This window comes from Strongylocentrotus purpuratus, unplaced genomic scaffold, assembly GCF_000002235.5.
Source record: "Strongylocentrotus purpuratus isolate Spur 01 unplaced genomic scaffold, Spur_5.0 spur5_scaffold_5, whole genome shotgun sequence".
Taxonomy (NCBI): Eukaryota; Metazoa; Echinodermata; class Echinoidea; order Camarodonta; family Strongylocentrotidae; genus Strongylocentrotus; species Strongylocentrotus purpuratus.
In genome coordinates, this window is record NW_022145611.1 from 37,677,412 (window position 1) to 37,695,621 (window position 18,210).

General features: G+C 36.5%; 1 protein-coding gene across 1 annotated transcript in view; it reads right to left on the reverse strand.

Moving 5' to 3' along the window:
• The window catches only part of LOC579678, a 51,647-nt gene extending 35,161 nt beyond the window's left edge, over positions 1–16,486 (reverse strand). The window contains exons 1-2 of the mRNA XM_794958.5: positions 16,377–16,486; positions 4,060–6,513 (exon numbers count right to left, since the gene is read on the reverse strand). Of these exons, the coding sequence (XP_800051.4) occupies positions 4,060–5,860 (1,801 nt within the window). The 5' untranslated portion in view covers positions 5,861–6,513; positions 16,377–16,486. The remainder of the gene's footprint in view (positions 1–4,059; positions 6,514–16,376) is intronic.
• Between the last annotated feature and the right edge of the window lie 1,724 nt (positions 16,487–18,210).

The following is an 18,210-nucleotide window of genomic DNA, read 5'->3' on the forward strand; positions in this document are numbered from 1 at the left end:
TCATGCTGGAATGCATTCTTTCAAAGAGTTTCAAGAGGGTCTTTCAACATACCCCAGCATGTGACCTCGTGCCATTACAGCATTAAGAAATCTCTCCCGCATAGATGATGTTAACATTCAATTGAATTGGAGCAATTTTGCCATGACACAAAGAACAAGAAAAGATTTCTTTAACCATGCAGATTCAAATTGCCTAATAAATCACAATATAATATAATATACACTCCCCTTTCAAAAAACAAATTCCATAGTGCCTTATCATATTCAATTCAATTCAATTCAAATGAATATTTCTTTTCTTCCAAACAATACAAAGTTATCAAAAAAAAAGGATCAAAAGCAAGTACACGATTGTCTGATATAGCAACAACTAATATATGCAAAGTTTTTAAGACTTTTATTTACATATATATTTCATCTTGGTATACAGTTCAAATAAACAGGGGTCCTTGTGTGCAGGACCCCTGTTTATTTGAACTGTATACATTTAAAAAATGTTGATAGGGATGAAGTGCACATAGACATTCAGGATCCCCCTCCCATCTTCTTCTTGAGAACAATAATAGTGAGTGTGGAGCTGTGGACACAACATAAAATGTTCTTTCAGACATTTAAGTGGGAAATAATCACAGTGATTAAATCAGGGTCGAATAAGAAAAAACAATTATAAAAATTTATAGATACATGTATTATCCTTCAAAATCCCTTCTGAACTTTCATGTGGAAAGAGTATTAGGAACCCTGGGAAGTAATCTCCAGTACTAGATCAGGTGAGTCAGAGGCTTCTCTCTCTATGGTTACGATGTACCTACATGTACAGTGTAGCTTCAAACTATAGGGCTGCATGGTATCCAGCCATAACAGCAATGCTTTTGATGAAATGCAAAATACATGCTAGATGTACAGTGTGGTATTTTATTACCTACATGTATTTAAACCCTTCCATAAATTTGTTCTTACACGAAGAAAAATCACTATATTTTTCCTTCCAACTTTGTGACCGAATATGATCTCCTTGTGTTTGAAGTACCTATAATATGTGTGCGATGCTACATGTACATACAGTGTACTGTACATCCCCTTGGTGCTTCAATTTGGTAAGGAGAATTGCAAATTCCCATTTCATCAAGGCATACTGCACCACAAATTTAAATAGAAGAGTGGTCCCAAATGAAATGACCACTTTGCCAATATGAAGTTCACATAGTGATCTACATTGTACATGTACACTTTCAAAGAACTTGTATCTATTAATACTATGTCATTTTCCATTTTGCTTCTCACTATAAATCTCTCTGATTTTTCTGATTTCATCCAATTCAACTTCTCAGGAAGGTGGGTTTCCCTTTTAGCACAAATAACAGCGATGGTTGTTTTCTTCTAGAAAACGGATTATCATTTAATTTGAAAATAGAATCCACACATATGGATCATGCATCTACATCTACATCTCTATTAAGATAGATAGTTTATAGATAGTTTATTGGTTTCCACAATATCTCATTTTACAAAGAGTGTAACAACATATTGAAAATGATTATTTTACACATGTACATACAATGCCAGTACACACTATTCAGAATATTGTCCAGTAAGTTTAACTTAAGAGATAAGGTGGCGGAGCCTATGGAAAAGCAGAGCTTGTTGTGGATAGGCTCCTTAAACTAAAAATGACATGATTATTCAAACTAAAGTAAAGTTTATAAAATACAAATACACGATAAAAGAGGGAAAGGGGGATTACAGGGATACATGAACCAATACTCACAATTAACTACAAAAGACAAGGAAAAGGGAAGGGAATATATCTGCAGCTTATTGAAACAATATTACAATATAGTTTATTCTTGATATGAGTATATAATAAACATAGTTGGTATGGTCATACCGTTAGTTACTCATTGTAATGAACAAAAGTATACAGTTTGGAGACAAGAATAGTCAGGAATCAGGAATGACAATATGTATTCAAATAATAACTTTTCAATTTTCTTCTGAATACATGTACACTTACAGACCTTTAATCACAGAATCGAGAGAATTCCAGAACTTAGGACCTGTATATATTAAGGTGTTTTGAGTAAAGCTTGTTCTCGTTCTAGGAAGGTAATAGGAAATCCGCCTGTCGGGTAGAATATTTGTGGACTTGATTTCTTTTCTTAAACAAATAAGATAGTGCCTGCGGCAGTTCGTTGTTATTCAGCTGAAACATGAGGCAGCCTAATTGTAAATTAAAAATATCCTGAACTCTCAGTACTCTAGTATGAAAGAAAAGAGGGCTCAAGTGAGTACGAATAGGTACATTGCAAATTGTTCGTATTGCTCTTTTTTGAACAACCAGGATTTTGTCCAGTTGAAGTTTCAATGAACTACCCCAGGCAAGAATACCATAGTTCAAGTAGGGCAACATTAAAGTGGAGTACAACATTTGCAATACATATGAAGGGAACATAGGTTTCAGTTTGTATATCACACCTGCATTTCTTGATGGTAATGAACACAAATAATTTGTTTGTATTCATTTTGGAGAAAAGGGAGGGGTGATTAAATGGATGCATCAATACATATTATATAACCTTGGGGAAAAAGATGCAAGCAGTCCATTCTGAATGAAAATCTGTTCAATCCTCAACATTTCCATACCGGTATACTGTACATTGTACTCATTAGCCATGTATATAGCCATATCCCATAGCCAAATAATTAAAAATAATAACACACATGGTACCCACATGTGTAGTTATGAATGAAAATCAACACCCATTACTGGTCAAGTTGCCCTTTAAAGCCACAACTAATTGGTGGTCACAGTAAAGGTCAGTCTAATAGCTGCTACTTCATATACTACTGTAATGAAATAAAAATCAATAGATTTAGGAGAGAAACACACTATAATGTTTAAGTCCTTGTGGACAAACCGGTTATATGTAATGCACATGTATGCATCTACGCTAGATGTACTGTAACATGGTCATGCTGTAAATCAATCAATCAATGCAGGGTAGCTTTGCTCCTGTACGCTAACTTGATTATGCAATGTTGTATGCTACAGTATTGCAAGGCATCTCATCCTCAACATCCCATTTACCTGCTATTGTTGTGCAGGCATGTACTCTATGCAAATTCTGCATGAACCACAGTCAAATAATATTTGGAGATCAAATCGCCTGATACAGTATATTTGTGTTTGTAAAAGGCATATTAAAGGGCTCAACTCTTAAATCTATTCTTTTAGCATCAATTTAATTTCACACAATGTGTCCTGAAGAAGAGGGGTATTACAGGAATATCAGTTCATTTTTAATCAGGAGACATTGACATTTTTCAATTTTTGGTAGGTAATTATAGATTTTAGACTTCAAGTGGGTGTGTATTCCAGGGCTACAGTCCAACCCATGAAGGAAAATTGTTTAATTGAGAGAAAGACACCACCCAAACACCTTAAACTCTGAATATCTTCACAACAATTGTGTTGTTTAAAAATTAATTGTACAAAATCCTACATAATATAATGAAATCATTAAGATCTCTTGATAATTGGGACAATGAGATAAACAGCTTGTGTGTACGTAAGAATATACAAGTACTGAAAATTATAAGTGAAATATACAGGAATACATTTAAGTTTAATAGAACATACTGTAGATCACTGATCAATAATGACACAAGATGGGCTCTTTATTTTATTTTTTTCAAATGTGCTGCTCTGACACACTCTACCTACACCATTCCCTACACCCTTCTCCAAACAAAACAAATGAAATACAACAACCCCACAAAAATAAGATGGGAGGGAAAAAAAGATGGAAAACATGATATCAAACATAGTTAAACCTCAGTTAAATGTGATACGTTATAAAGAATTCAGAATTGTGTATAATAATTATCAATACAGGACTTGCCTTCAATAAATATGCAAAAAAAGAGAAAATAATGCTCATTTCACTATTTATGGTTTCTTCCAGTTTAATTAGCTGCATGTACCTACATTGGCAAGTAATCTGGATTAACTGGTAAATCATCAAAGAGAATTTAATAAGAAGAATCAGAATAACTTACCTGTAAAGTTTGCCTGGTCCTTGAAGTTGATTCTAAAATCCAGCTTGGCCTGTTTCTCTCTGGCTGCAATGTAAGCTGAGGGTTCCCTGGGAGACATTGGTATCCTTGGGGTTCCAGGTGACCTTAGTAGTCGTTCACTGGCAGACATTGGACTGGTCAACCCTTCAAAGGGTACCTCAGTAGATCGCCTACGGGTTTTACGTGTCTCTGTATTCTTATCATACGGGGAGGTATTAAACTTGAAGAGTGTCTGAGGTCTCTTTAGAGATATCTCAGGAGAGGGGAAACCATAAGATGTATCCTTCCGCCAGCTCTTCTCGCCACGTTCACAGGGCGTCATTGCTGGACGTCCTCTGGATGGTGATGAATGGGGCTGCTCCTCCTGGGAAAGGTTGAAGGATTTGAGAGCTTGGGTGGAAGATGACAGGTCCGGAAGAGAAGGGAAAGACATGGAGAAGCTAGATGGAACCTCTTTGATTTTTTGAGGTGGATCCTTCTCCCCAAATGAAATGAAACGTTTGAATCTTTCCATAGCACTGGGACTCACACTTCTTGTGTTTTTCACTTGCTTGGGATTCTCACCATCTCCTGGGTCTTTTTGAAACCTTGGGATACGAGTTGGATTGGGTGGAGATGGAAAATCAGCTCTACTCATCTGTGTGGTATGCTCAATTTTCTTCTTGCCTAGACTTACATCCCCTTCTTCTGAATCATGTAAGGCTTGGTGCATAGCGATGGAACCTTCTGTTCCAGTATGCCATCTCTCTGAAGAACTTGACATGTCACTTCTGTTCTTCTTGTCCACATTTTGTTTTAATAAGCTGCTGTCAGTTTCTGGTGTAAAGAGTTCTTGATCAGGAGTCTCTCTCTGTTCACCAAGTTGTGAATGACAATCATAGAACTCTATATCACTTGGTGTGTTGTCCTGGGGTCCTGTTACAGAGTGCTTCTCTTTCAGAAATAATGAAGTTGGAGGTTGCAAGCGATATCCACTGGATGGATCATAAGTAGTCTGCTCAGGGCTATTCTGTTGATATTTCTCCTGAGGATACCCTAGGTTAGATGACGGATCACCAGCTATAACTGGTCTACCCATATCTTTATAGGCAGGGTTGTGTTTAACATGATAGTATCCATCTACAGGGGTTGAGTGCTTAACATCTATGTTCTTATCCACCACCTGAGAATCTTTCCCATCACCAGCATGACCAGCTTTTGTAGTTATCAGTGGTGATGTCAAGTCTGTTGGACTGGTTAAATCTGACTTCAAAACTGTGAGGGGTGAAAACACCTCTTCCACTGGCTCAGCATGTCCAGGTAGATGATTAGAATTGCTATTCTCCTTCTGATGCAAGGCATCATCCCAATTAATACCATGTGATGTGTTTGATTGGATACCACTTCTATTCCTCCCCTGCAGCATATCACTACCAGAACTGGGACTGGATGATCGTCTCCTTGATGATGCACCATTCCTCATCACCTCTGCACAAAGTGTATCTGATTTTCTCCTCGCTCCTAGCTCATCGGTGTCCTTTCCTGAATTAGAGATTTCATAGACACACACAGTCTCCTCTATTGTCTCGGTCCGCACTGTTTGCATTCTGTTCACCCTTCCATTTCCTGCACTTCCTCCATCAGACATAGGCGAGGTGGGTGAGGTAAGTGCTCTATGATCCCTCCCAGTATTTCCCACACTATGTGCCATGACGCTGCTGCTTATATTTCCATCAGGATCATCAGCCCAAATGCTGTTATTTCTGACATGTTTATGATTCTTTTCCTCCATTTCTGTTTCCATTAACTGGAGAAATGATGCTGAAAAATGTTGCTAGCTGCCAAACAGAGAAGAAGCTTTTTTTCTTCTTGCATCATTATTGGATCATTCCACTCTATCACAAAAAAATCATGACATTCCTGCACACTAATGTGAATTTCTGTTCACATGTACAGCAAGTTCAGCTCAGGAACTGAAAATACGTAAATATTTTGTCTATGTTCCTTCGTCTTTGTGACCAGCCAAGCAAAGCAATGACTGTCGCTGTGGTATTCCAACTGACTGACTGATTTCATCTCAATGATTACTATTCTAATCACCCATGGCAATTTTGCATTATCCAAAACTGCTGAAATGATTCCAATCACCTTTATCCATAAATCTCATTCAATGCAGTTTCTGTTTCCTTCATGCACATAACAAAGCCAGGGTACACACATCAACTACAGTACATCAAGGCAAGGAGAGGCCAAATACCTAGTTGGAAATAACAAGCAATATTTTCCAGATCGTTCGCACACGCAATTAGCTCTGTCTTGCTTGGGTATTATTTCATGAGCTTAACTTAGCTTGATCTGGATAGGGCAGTGAGTTCAGTGTTAGACAAGCCTTCCAGTAATTAATCCTGATGTTTCTGTGAATGCCATTGTCTGGAAATACAATGATGTGCACTGCTTCTGTAGAGAAAAGAAAGAAAGAAAAAAGAAAATTCAACCCAGTGAATAAAAGAAGTACCACTATGTTATTACAACATATGAATATGATCATTCCACTTATTATTCTGCGGGTACCAACCACATCACATCACCATTAAAGAAAAATAGTAAACTTGTTCAGATTTATAAATGTAATTTTTTAAAGGGTTGAAAATCATTCCAATGTTTCTTTTAACATTATATAATTTCTGTAGTATCTATATTAAAATTTGAAATTTGTATAGAGTGAAAAGGGTAACAATTGGCATTTGTGTAACAGGTGTAATTTCACGATAATTTGGTAAGTACTATACACATAATTTCAGATACATTTTATTGCATACACAAGTAGATGCTAAATTGTCCTTTTTTCTTTAAAGATAAAGACCAATTATGGTCATGCGATTGCATTGTGAAAGAAACGTTGTGGAATCGATCAGAAAAGGTTGATCATCTAGCATATAAGTATTGGTGTGTACTGCAAGGTTCTGGAATCATCAAAAAGAAATTTGACCCAGTCTTCGTAAAGTTACAAGCACTGTACACAGAAAGATGTATATGGGACTACCCACACGTGCGCGACACGTGCGCTTATCTCTCACACACCAATAGATAAACTAATGGTTTCCCAGCAAAATTTTTATCATCATGTATTAGTCAAAACATATTCTTTCACATGCTTGGTAATAAGAGCTTCCATTTCATTTTTTGAAATTGGGGCGTTTCCAATACTGGTCTTTACCTTAAAGGTGAAATTCAAAGAAGATCACAAATATGTCAACTAATGTATCACTAGAAACTGGTAAGCTAACAGATGGCCATCGTACAAGTTTTAGGCCAACTACATATCGGGTGATTTGTAAAAATACAAATACAACCACCTCCATAGCAGCTGGGATATACGAGAGATTCGCCGGAAAAATAACGATGTTTTAATGACGTCACTATATGGACCAACACTGCCCAAGCAGAGGACATCCCATAGAGAATGAACATAATTGCAAAGCTATTATTTGTCAAATTATAATGAGTTTAGTGTATATAAATGTAATGGCATGTCAAACCATTCAAAAGGGGATATGACCCAATTCTGATAACTAAAATCTTTTGCTTGTAAATACACAGAATAGGGGTTAATTAACAATCAAAGAAACCAGACTTTCAAATTGAAAACTACCTAGAATGATATTAAGGACGGCATTTGTTCCCTCTTTAAACGCCGAACATACCCCGGTGTGTGCAGCTGAATATACAATGGCGTTTTATTTCGTTTACAAGCGACAGATTCCTTTATTTTTGTATCGCTGCATTTGTCATCAAAATAAAACCATGCACGGGTTTAGAGTGAGGCAATAGAGTATACATTTAGCCTGACGGTAGTGAAGTAAGAGAGAGAACTCAAGAGAAGATGAAAACACAAGCACTGAAAATGTGTGAGATGTCATGGGACATCGTCTGCTTGTGCTAGTTATATCCATACTATGATCTCACACATCTCAGCAGCGTTCGGAGAGCTCTTCAGGTGCTATGCCGGGGCTGTATTTAAGCATTTTGTAATTTATAATATTCATTACTTTGAATGTTTCCAATCATTGAATTTTGATAACCTTTCAAATCAAAGTTTCAACTTTGCAGTAATGAAAATAAAGTTAGTTTTTAAAATCAATGAATATCTACTTTAAAAGGTATAGTTGAGTTCTGTTTTCAGAACGCAAATGCCTTCAAAGTGCATGGTTATTGCTCTTATTCTTATCCAAGACATTTCTAGTGCCCTTTGAGAACCTAAAATTGCTATGAAGGTAATTTTAGACCCCAAAATGTGTGAAATTTAGCCAATACGATCATACCAATTCAGCTCCACTTTCAAAAAAAATATGTTGACCGGTAAAAATAACAATACATGGGCTGGCTGGTTATGCGTAATATAACCAACACGAAAAAAAAAGAAAAGAAGCTAACATTGGTATTGGCTGAAATATGAAGTAAAAGGCACTATTTCGTTTTTTCAACAGCTTTTTCAAATTACCTAATATTTGTGGTGGTACACAAGTATTAGAAATCGTTATATTTATGGATATTTCAGCCGTCTCTGAACCGATTTTGATCAAACAAAGATGATTTTGTCATTTAAATTGTATGTTCTTTCAAATTTGACACTCAGTTTTTCATTATCTCACAACAAAATTATTTTGTGTAGCGCCCTCTGCAACAGAACTCAACTATCCCTTTGAGGATGCAGTAATGCTTGTCAAGAATTATTCTGAGTGGAGTAAACACACACATTCTAAAGCTTTACGAATTAGGAGACTGCTTACTGTATCTGATACCAACAGTCTGGAGTACATTGTCAAAATTTGAATGAGATACTGCTCACCTAACCGTATCTTACAAATCTAAGCTTGTCTGCTTTGCTTAACAAAGGCTTTACAAATGGACCAAGACTGCTTTATGTCTAAACCTCCCTTATCACCTTTCATTTATAAGTACATTCCTTTCTTTTGTTCAGTTTTGTTCTTTACTATAGATGCATTACCCAGCCCAGAGTCAATAACAAAGGCTTGGAGAGTGAATCAAAATGTTTGTGTGTGTTTATCGCTCCACACAAAATTGACCCATTGCAAGAAATATTTTTTCCACCTTAAGATTTATATTTGAGTACCGTAACTACCGTTGCAATTCAAAGAGTCTAGCTCTTCAAGTGCGAGTTCATAGAAAATCACAAATATGGCAAATAGCGTATTACTAGAAACTGGTAAGCTAACAGATGGCCATCATGCAAGTTTTAGGTCAACTACATATCGGGTGGTTTATAAAAATACAAATAAAACAACCTCCATAGCATCTGGGATATGCGAGAGATTTGCCAGAAAAATAACGATGTTTTCATGCCGTCACAATATGAACCAACCCTGCCAAAGCAGACGACATCCCATAAAGAATGAACATAATTGCAATGCTTTAATTTCTCAAATTATAATGAGTTTAGTGTATATAAATGTGATGGAATTTTACACCATTCAAAAAGGGATATGACCCCCATTCTGATAACTAAATTCTTTTGTTTGTAAATACACAGAATATGGGTTAATGAACAATCAAAGAAACCACACTTTCAAATTAAAAAAACCTCCGGAATGATAGCATGGACGTCATTTGTTTCCTCTTGAAACGCCGAACATGCCGCGGTGTATGCAGCTGAAAATACAATGGCGTCTTAGTTTGTTTACAAGCGACGGATTCCTTTTTTTTTTATCCTTGCATTTTCCATCAAACTATACCATGCACGGGGTTAAGAGTGAGGCAATAGATTAAACATTTTGTCTGAGGGTATTGAAGTACGAGAAATAACTGGAGAAAAGATGACAAAACAGGCACTAAAATTGTGTGAGATGTCATGGGACATCGTTTGCTTGTGCACATCATGTTCAACATGTGACGTCATATCTCAGCAGCGACCGGGGATCTTTTCAGGTGCTATGGCGGGGCTGTATCTAAGCATTTTGTAATTGTTAATAATCATTACTTCTAATGTTTCCAAGCATTGACTTTTGATAACCTTGGCCAATCAAAGTGTCACCTTTGCGATAATGACATTATACATGTAGTTAGTTTTTTAAATCAATGAACCTTCTCTTTAAGGTTATTGCTTCTCCTATTTGGTACAGTGGTCATTCGTTTAACTCTACAGACATTCAAATTGTCAATGATTAACAAGAACAGGAAATTAGGATAAAAAAGAAGATTTCATTAATCAAGACTCACACGCACATTCAAGGGCTTCAACTAGTCTACTAGTCACTTTTGAGTACTAAGCCATTCAAAAACAGTGTATTTACACTTGCAATATCTCTGATCAGAAGTAAATTTGAAGCTGATACTAATAGGCATTCAGGTCACATGGGCACACAAAATATCCAAGTCCCACCAAATCTTGAAATTTTGACATTGGGGTAATAGTCATACTGTTCATTTACAGACTGTAAAAAGTTACATCTGGACCTTCCCCAAAACTTAGTTTTTTGAACACTGCCAAAGTATACCTTCATGGAATCCCTTACATAAAAAGCGATTTTGTGTGTGTGTGATTGGTCCCCATTAGCCCTACAATCTCCCATTAACTCTACTAGCCCAATTCACTGTACATGAAATTTCCAGAATTATGAAAAATGTGTCAATTAGTCATATCAGAGATTTGAAAATAAAAATAATAAACTGCATCAAGCAAAAGAATTGTATTTTTAAAACAAATGATAAATAAGATTCTACTTCGACTTATGCACTACAGGGTTGGAAGTGATGGTGATCCTTGTTGAATGACTTTCTCTTGAACCAAATTATGTTAGGCACTAACAGATATACCGGTAAGAACAATCAAAAGCACTTGCATCAATATATTCTTTATTTTTGTAGAACAATTACAAATCACAAAGAAGTCAAAAGTCCAGATTTAGCTATAATATTTAAGGTGAGCACATACATTTATTGTTTTTCAACTACTTTTCATATCTAAACTTTTTTTCTTCTGAAGATCTCTGTAGTTCATGTAAGCCTCTCGTTCATCGATCAATTAATGTACAATTTATCATAATAATTTATGATTTTTCGAAAACAACGTCAAGACAGTCGTAACTTTATCCGCCAACTACGGAGATGTCTCTGATCTTCCTAAACCGTTTTACGAAGAGCTTAATAGCTAGATATCTCAAGAAATCAATACTATCGGCAAGAAGAGGAGCCAAGACAAAGCCTTAGTTGCAATTCCACCGGATTTAAAAAAAAGGAATTTTAGGAAAACTGCAATTATTTAAATGAATTAGGAATGAAAAAGGATTGAAAATAGTACCAGGGAATGACAGATGCAATAAACTTTAAAATTTGTGTAGATTATACAGATTGTACCATAGAATTTACTTGTAAAATATAATTGGGAGTATTTCGTTTCATGACCAGTGAATCAGTTTTGTTTTTGAGATGGGTACCCCGGATAGTGTATACAAATACACCCTTATATTATTCTTAGTAAAAATACGATGTTATAAAAGTTTTGTCCAATGTTTTAAGCGTCAGCACAATATTAAAATGACAAAAGTTCAATATTCCAAACATTAAAACATGTAGGTATGTTTTAAACATTGGTTTACACATTTGAAGATAGAATTTATCTCGAAAATAATATGAGTCTGAAAACTAGAGAATACACTTCTGACTATGGCTTGCCTGCCATTGTAGATTACCATCCCTTTGAGGATTTAACAATGTGGAAATAAATGCGTTTAATCATAGTATTTAAGTGGAAAAAGTATTAGACATAAACATGGCATATATCTTCATTAGACTTTCAAATACCGGTATAAAAAATGATGATAATGTGTAGAAAGATCATAGCTGTAGGATTTCTTGCCCTTTTTTGTCAGCCATAGTCTACCCAATAAATGACATGTGATGGAGCTGCCCATCTTCTAAAACGTCATGACAGAGATATGACAGGTTTTTTTTACGTCATAACTACTTAGTCAGGATCTTGTTCCTGATCTTGGCAAAGAGTGCTTCGTGAAACACGTTGTGGACAACTAGCTCACTAACGCTGATTTAGTCAAGAAGTTAGATTTATGACGGTTTCGAGGAACAGGCCCCGTTTCTCGAAGCCCTCTTTGCCAAGATCAACAACAACATCTTGACTAAGTAGTTATGACGCCTCTGACACTGTCATAACTTTTTAGTCCATGGGCAGCACCATCCCATGTCATTTATTGGGTAGAATATGGCTGGCAAAAAAGGACAATAAATTCTCCAACTATGATTTTTCTACACATTCACTTAAACAGTGAGTTATAATCGTTTTTTGTATTTGAAAATATGCCATGTTTATGTTTAAGGATTTTCCCACTTAAATAAACTGATTATACGCCTTTATTTCCACATTGTAAAATCCTCGAAGGGATGGGTATTCTGCCACGGCAGGCAAGCCATAGTCAGAAATGTATTCTCTAGTTTTCAGACCCATATTATACCAGACCTGCCAACCTCTGGGAGTTCAAAAACTGTATGCTTTAATCCCAAAAGTTGTATTTTACTGACAAAAGTTGAATTCTTAAAAAAAACACGGACTGTTACGTGAATCAATGGCGTGTTCATGCTTCACTTTTTCTGGCCAGAATCAGGCATCTGTTCCGCGTTTAGTTTAAAACACGGTTGCGTTCATGCTTACTTTTGTAGAATCACCGAAAAACGGCGATCACGATCGCCGATCGTAAACTCACAAAAAGATGCGTTTACAATTTGTAAAAGCGTTTAAATGGGGTCAACGCACTGACCTCTAGTGGGTCTACGTAGCATGCACAGTGAAGGTTTGCGAATCCAGCTGGAAGACCAATTAAGGCCACACACGGAGAATTGCCTAGATGAGCCAGAGAAGTAAGCATGAACAGTACACCGTGGAACTGCGATCACGATGAGCATTTACGATGAGCGTTTCAGATCGCTCATTCTAACTTCAAAATCAAGCACGACCACGCCCAATGTCTCTTACAGTTCCTACATAGGAAAAAAACTAGATGGAATTCGACTGCGCGCAGCCGAAAATGATGCCTCCGTCATAGAGCAATTTTACAAACCAAAACAGAACACATTTTTCGAATTCAAGTTCAATTGTAATCCATTAACAGGTTCTCAGAATATCGTGATTACAAGCAATTTCTCATATACATATATGACCCTTTGATCTTTGACCTCATGACCCTAAAATCTACTCAGTTCATTGGCTCTGCAAGATGTCCTGAGTTAAATAGTAATCCATCTGTCAGTTCTAATGAGAATGTGTTCACAAGCTATTTCTGCATACATAATGAGCCCATGACCTTTGACCTTTGACCTTATGAACCAAGAATCTACTCAGTTCATGGGCTCTGCAAGTAACATACATGACCTAATTTTGGCAGGAATCCATCAATCGGTTCTTGAGAACGCGATCACGAGCTGTTTTTGCATACATAATGTGCGTTGTGGCCTTTGACCTTTGACCTCGTGACCCCAAAATCTAATCAGTTCATCGGTTCTGCAAGTTACATACATGACCTAAGTTTGGCAGCAATCCATCACTCGGTTCTTGAGATAACGCGATCACGAGCTGTTTTTGCATACATAATGAGCCCTGTGACCTTTGACCTTTAACCTCATGACCCCAAAATCTAATCAGTTCATTGGCTCTGCAAGATACATACATGACCACAGTTTGGCAGGAATCCATCAATCGGATCTTCAGATAACGCGATCACGAGCTGTTTTTGCATACATAATGAGCCCTGTGACCTTTGACCTTTGACCTCGTAACCCCAAAATCTAATCAGTTCATTGGCTCTGCAAGATACATACATGACCAAAGTTTGGCAGGAATCCATCAATCGGTTCTTCAGATAACGCGATCACGAGAACGGGACGTACGTACGTACAGACGAACGTACGTACAGACGGACGGACGGACGGACGGACAACCCGAAAACATAATGCCTCCGGCTACTTCGTAACGGAGGCATAAACATTATGGATCATTGGTTGAATATGCATGATTTCGTCACGACTTGTGTGTTCGATGAACCAATTAACATCCCCAAATTGCCGATGTGATATGCTTTTGGAATCCTTTACAGGACAGAATGGGCATTTTGCCATTGAAAATGGCACACACACACACACACACACAAAATACAAAAAATATATATATATATATATATATATATATAGACCTATATATATATATATATTTTAAAAAGTATGTTTTTGTTTTTTTGTTTTTTGAAAAACGTATTTTATTGAGGAAAATCGTACTGTCGTATTTGCTTCTAAAAAACGTACAAAATACGACCAAATCGTACTGGTTGGCAGGTCTGTTAAACCCCCTTCAGATACACAGATTTTCTTACGAGTCCTTAGGGATTGCACATATCCTTGCGTTTTGGCCACTTTTACGATCGATTTAAGAGTTGTTACGAGCTATTGACGATGTATAACAGATTATTACAAGTTATTACGAGTTGTTACGGCAAAATTCCACGATTTGTTATGAGTTGTCACGAATAACTACGAGCAACTAACGTGTTATTAACGACCTGTCTACGTGTTGTTACGAATAGTTACGAGTTACATGTAGTTACGAGTACTAATGAGCCTTTTGATTTTTAACAAAATAAAAAACTGAAAATGAAGTGTTTAAACTTGCAGCTTTTATACATTTTCCCAAATCGTATAATTCCCAATATACGTAACATATACTTATCGATTCGGAAAGTACTTGTAACTGTACGTAAAGTGCTCGCAATAACCAATAACAATCCGTAAAGCCATCGTAACACGACCCGAATCAAATCGTAAATAACATGTAAGTACTCGTAATAATCCATAAATAATCTGTAAACAAATTGTTAAAAAATTCTTATAAGTCATTTACGGATTCTTGCGAGCATTTTACGATACTTACGGATTGTTATGAGCTAATTACGAGCTATTTACGGAAAAATAAATCTGTGGAAAATGGTCAGAAGATTTTTGACATGTCAAAAATTTGCCTCTCCTTTCACGGATCCTTACGAGTGTATGCGAGTTGGTACGATTTTTTTAACGAATACCAGCAAGTTCTTTACGCTTGCGTGCGATTGTCTACGATTTGGTGATCCGTAAGGACTCGTAAGGAAAATATGTGTATGTGAAGGGGGTATTAATTTCGAGATGAATTCTATCTTCAAATGTGTAAAGTGAATGGTTTAAACTACTTTAAACATATGTTTTAACATTTGGAATGTTGAAGTTTTGTAATTTTTATATTGTGCCGACGCCAAAAACATTGAACACAAATTTCATTACATGGTATTTTTTCAAAGAATAATATAAGGGTGTATTTTTATAAACTATCAAATGAAAATATCCGGGGGGTACCCATCTCAAGAACAAAACCGATTCACCAGTCGTAGATCTATAATGAAATAGGCCTACTCACTATTATATTTTACAAGTACTTCTATTGTATAATCTACACACATTTTGAAGTATATTGCATGATTTGCATCTCTTATTTCCTGGTATCATTTTCAATCTTTTTTTACTCCTCATTCATTTAAATAATTGCAGTTTTCCTACAATTACTTTTTTAAAATCTGTTGGAATTGCAACTAAGGCTAAGAGTAAGACTCAGCTCCTCTTCTCGCCAATACTATTATCGATTTCACGAGATATCTAGTTAGTAAGTACTTCGTGAAACGGTTTAGGAAGATCAGAGGCATCTCCGTAGTTGGCGGATAAAGTTATGACTGTCTTGTTGTTGGTTTCTAGGAACGGGCCCCTGGATACCATTGTGTAGGAGAGTCACTCCCTATATTATAATTGCTATGCTATGGCTAAGTATGAAGCCTAGGTCTAGAGTCTAGTTTCAGCCTAGATCTAGCACGTTTAGAAAATCTAGACTAGAGTCTATCTATGCTAGATCTAGACTTCTTGCAAAGAGTAGGGTGTAAAAACTGTGTTTTGTGTGCCTGCATACACAACTGGTAATGTTCAGGATAGGCTGCAAAGCCCCTTAGAAATTAAGAAAGACTACAATTTAGACACACTGATTTGTTTATGAATCACCCGGTTTGAGCGGGCTCCAAGACTAGATCCTAGGCCCTCGCCATCGGGCTCGGTCTCGGTCAAGTTAAGGCACCGGTAGGGTACCGGTACCGGTACCCTACCATCCAAAATTAGGCCTACATTCAAATTAAATATGTTTTGAAAAATATTAAGTAACCTTTACATTTAATTTTTTTAAACGTAATTAATAAACTAATTATTTGCAAACAAACACAATTATCTCTCACTCTATCTTGTATTTGCGGGGCGTCTTACTCGAACATGTCGAGATCTCAGTAGTCCTGCAGCTGGCGTGGTACTATGGAAAGCTGAAGGTGATCATCAGTCCGTCCGCGACAGCGGTCGTGATCGATAGACCATACCATGAACGAACAGGTTGAAGCACCCCATCATTTGACACTGTTTTTATAGGCGCAATTGTGTTTCATACATTGCGAGGATTCGAAATTCAAATTCAACATTCAATTCAATTCATTCAATTTCAATTTATTGTCCAACATTGGAAATTTGTTTTGCTCACATTTTACAAACATACACAGAATCAAAATAACTGATTCGAGGTGTCGTAGTCTAGCAAATACCTCACTTATTGACTTTGAATCATTATATTGGTTCGCGGTTCGAGTCCCGCCGCACTAAATGTCGTTTGGCAAGATATTAATCTTCATATACCACTCTGAGCGCCTTATCATGGTAGCTCGGCAAAGACTGGAGGAAATAAACGGGACTCCTTAGGAGAACATTATTGGTATACCCTAATTAATACTCACAAGGCAACCCTGGGTAAACAAGACATATTATTTATACGCCCCCTCCGAGTGTATATGCCTCCTCCTATTTTAAGGTTTAACTATATATTTAAAAATATTCAATTTAAAACGTGGCGCATAATTAGGGTCGAATACACATAATCGGGACATATAACCGCCCTTGAACTTTATAACTTACATTCTGCAGATGATTTTGTTTGTGTCTGTTCTCACTTTTGGATTATGAGAAGGGTTTGTGTGTTTGTGTATATTATGATGTCAATATACAAGTGGTAGGTTTAGACGAATTACGTTAAACATTGTATATAATATATTTTGTAACCAATATTATGTTTCAAATACCTGGAATGGAGAGAGCTCTATGCTTTGTGAATGGCATAATACCAACCGACATGGCGAGATGTACTCAGATTGAGTACAAAGCATTGAGCAAACTTAAATGTTTGGTAATACAGACGTGCCGGTCTGTTATAGGAAAAGGGGATTTATTTTTCTTCTGAGTATTGCATATAATACGAATCAATATTTGACCAGCAATGAGAGCATGATTGTGCTGAATGCTCCTGCTATGGTTGAGCTTATTTTTGAGAGGGAAAATTATGTAGAAGTTTTAGAATAATAAGCATGATAAAATGATGATTCAATCGAGTCGATTTCTAAGAAGAAAAGAGTGAGTGTTCACTCTATTTTCACTCTCCGGGAGTCACGTTATAGGGATCACTTGTTTAGGAGTGTATATCGATTGATTTTAGAGTCCTCTCTAAGAAGAAAGAGTGAATGTTCACTCTATTTCGACTACATTTTCACTTTGCAGAGGAGTGACATCAGTGATCACTCGATTTATTTGAGAGAGATTAGAGAGCTCGAGGCCTTATAAAACCATGGTTACCATGGTACTTTTTTTTATAAGGGTTGTGAATGACATTAAAGATAAACTTGAGTTCTGGTAATACGATTGCATTGTGAAAGAAAAAGTGTGGAATGGATCAGAAAAGTTGATCATATAGCATGTAAGTAATGGTGTGTAATGCAAGGTTCTGGAGTCATCAAAATCATCATAAATTTGGCAGAGTTTTGGTAAAGTAACAATCACTTACACAGAAAGATGTATATGGGACAACACACATGGTGTCGGGGCTAGTACTACCCTGATTTCCTTATCGTTCTATGCTCATTACTCAGCCAGTATACATCATCTTCCAAAATTGTTTGGCACATGACATTTATTTGTAATCTTGAACATTCAGTGTAAGTTTCGTTAGATTCTGTGAGAATTCATTTTCTTTTTTTA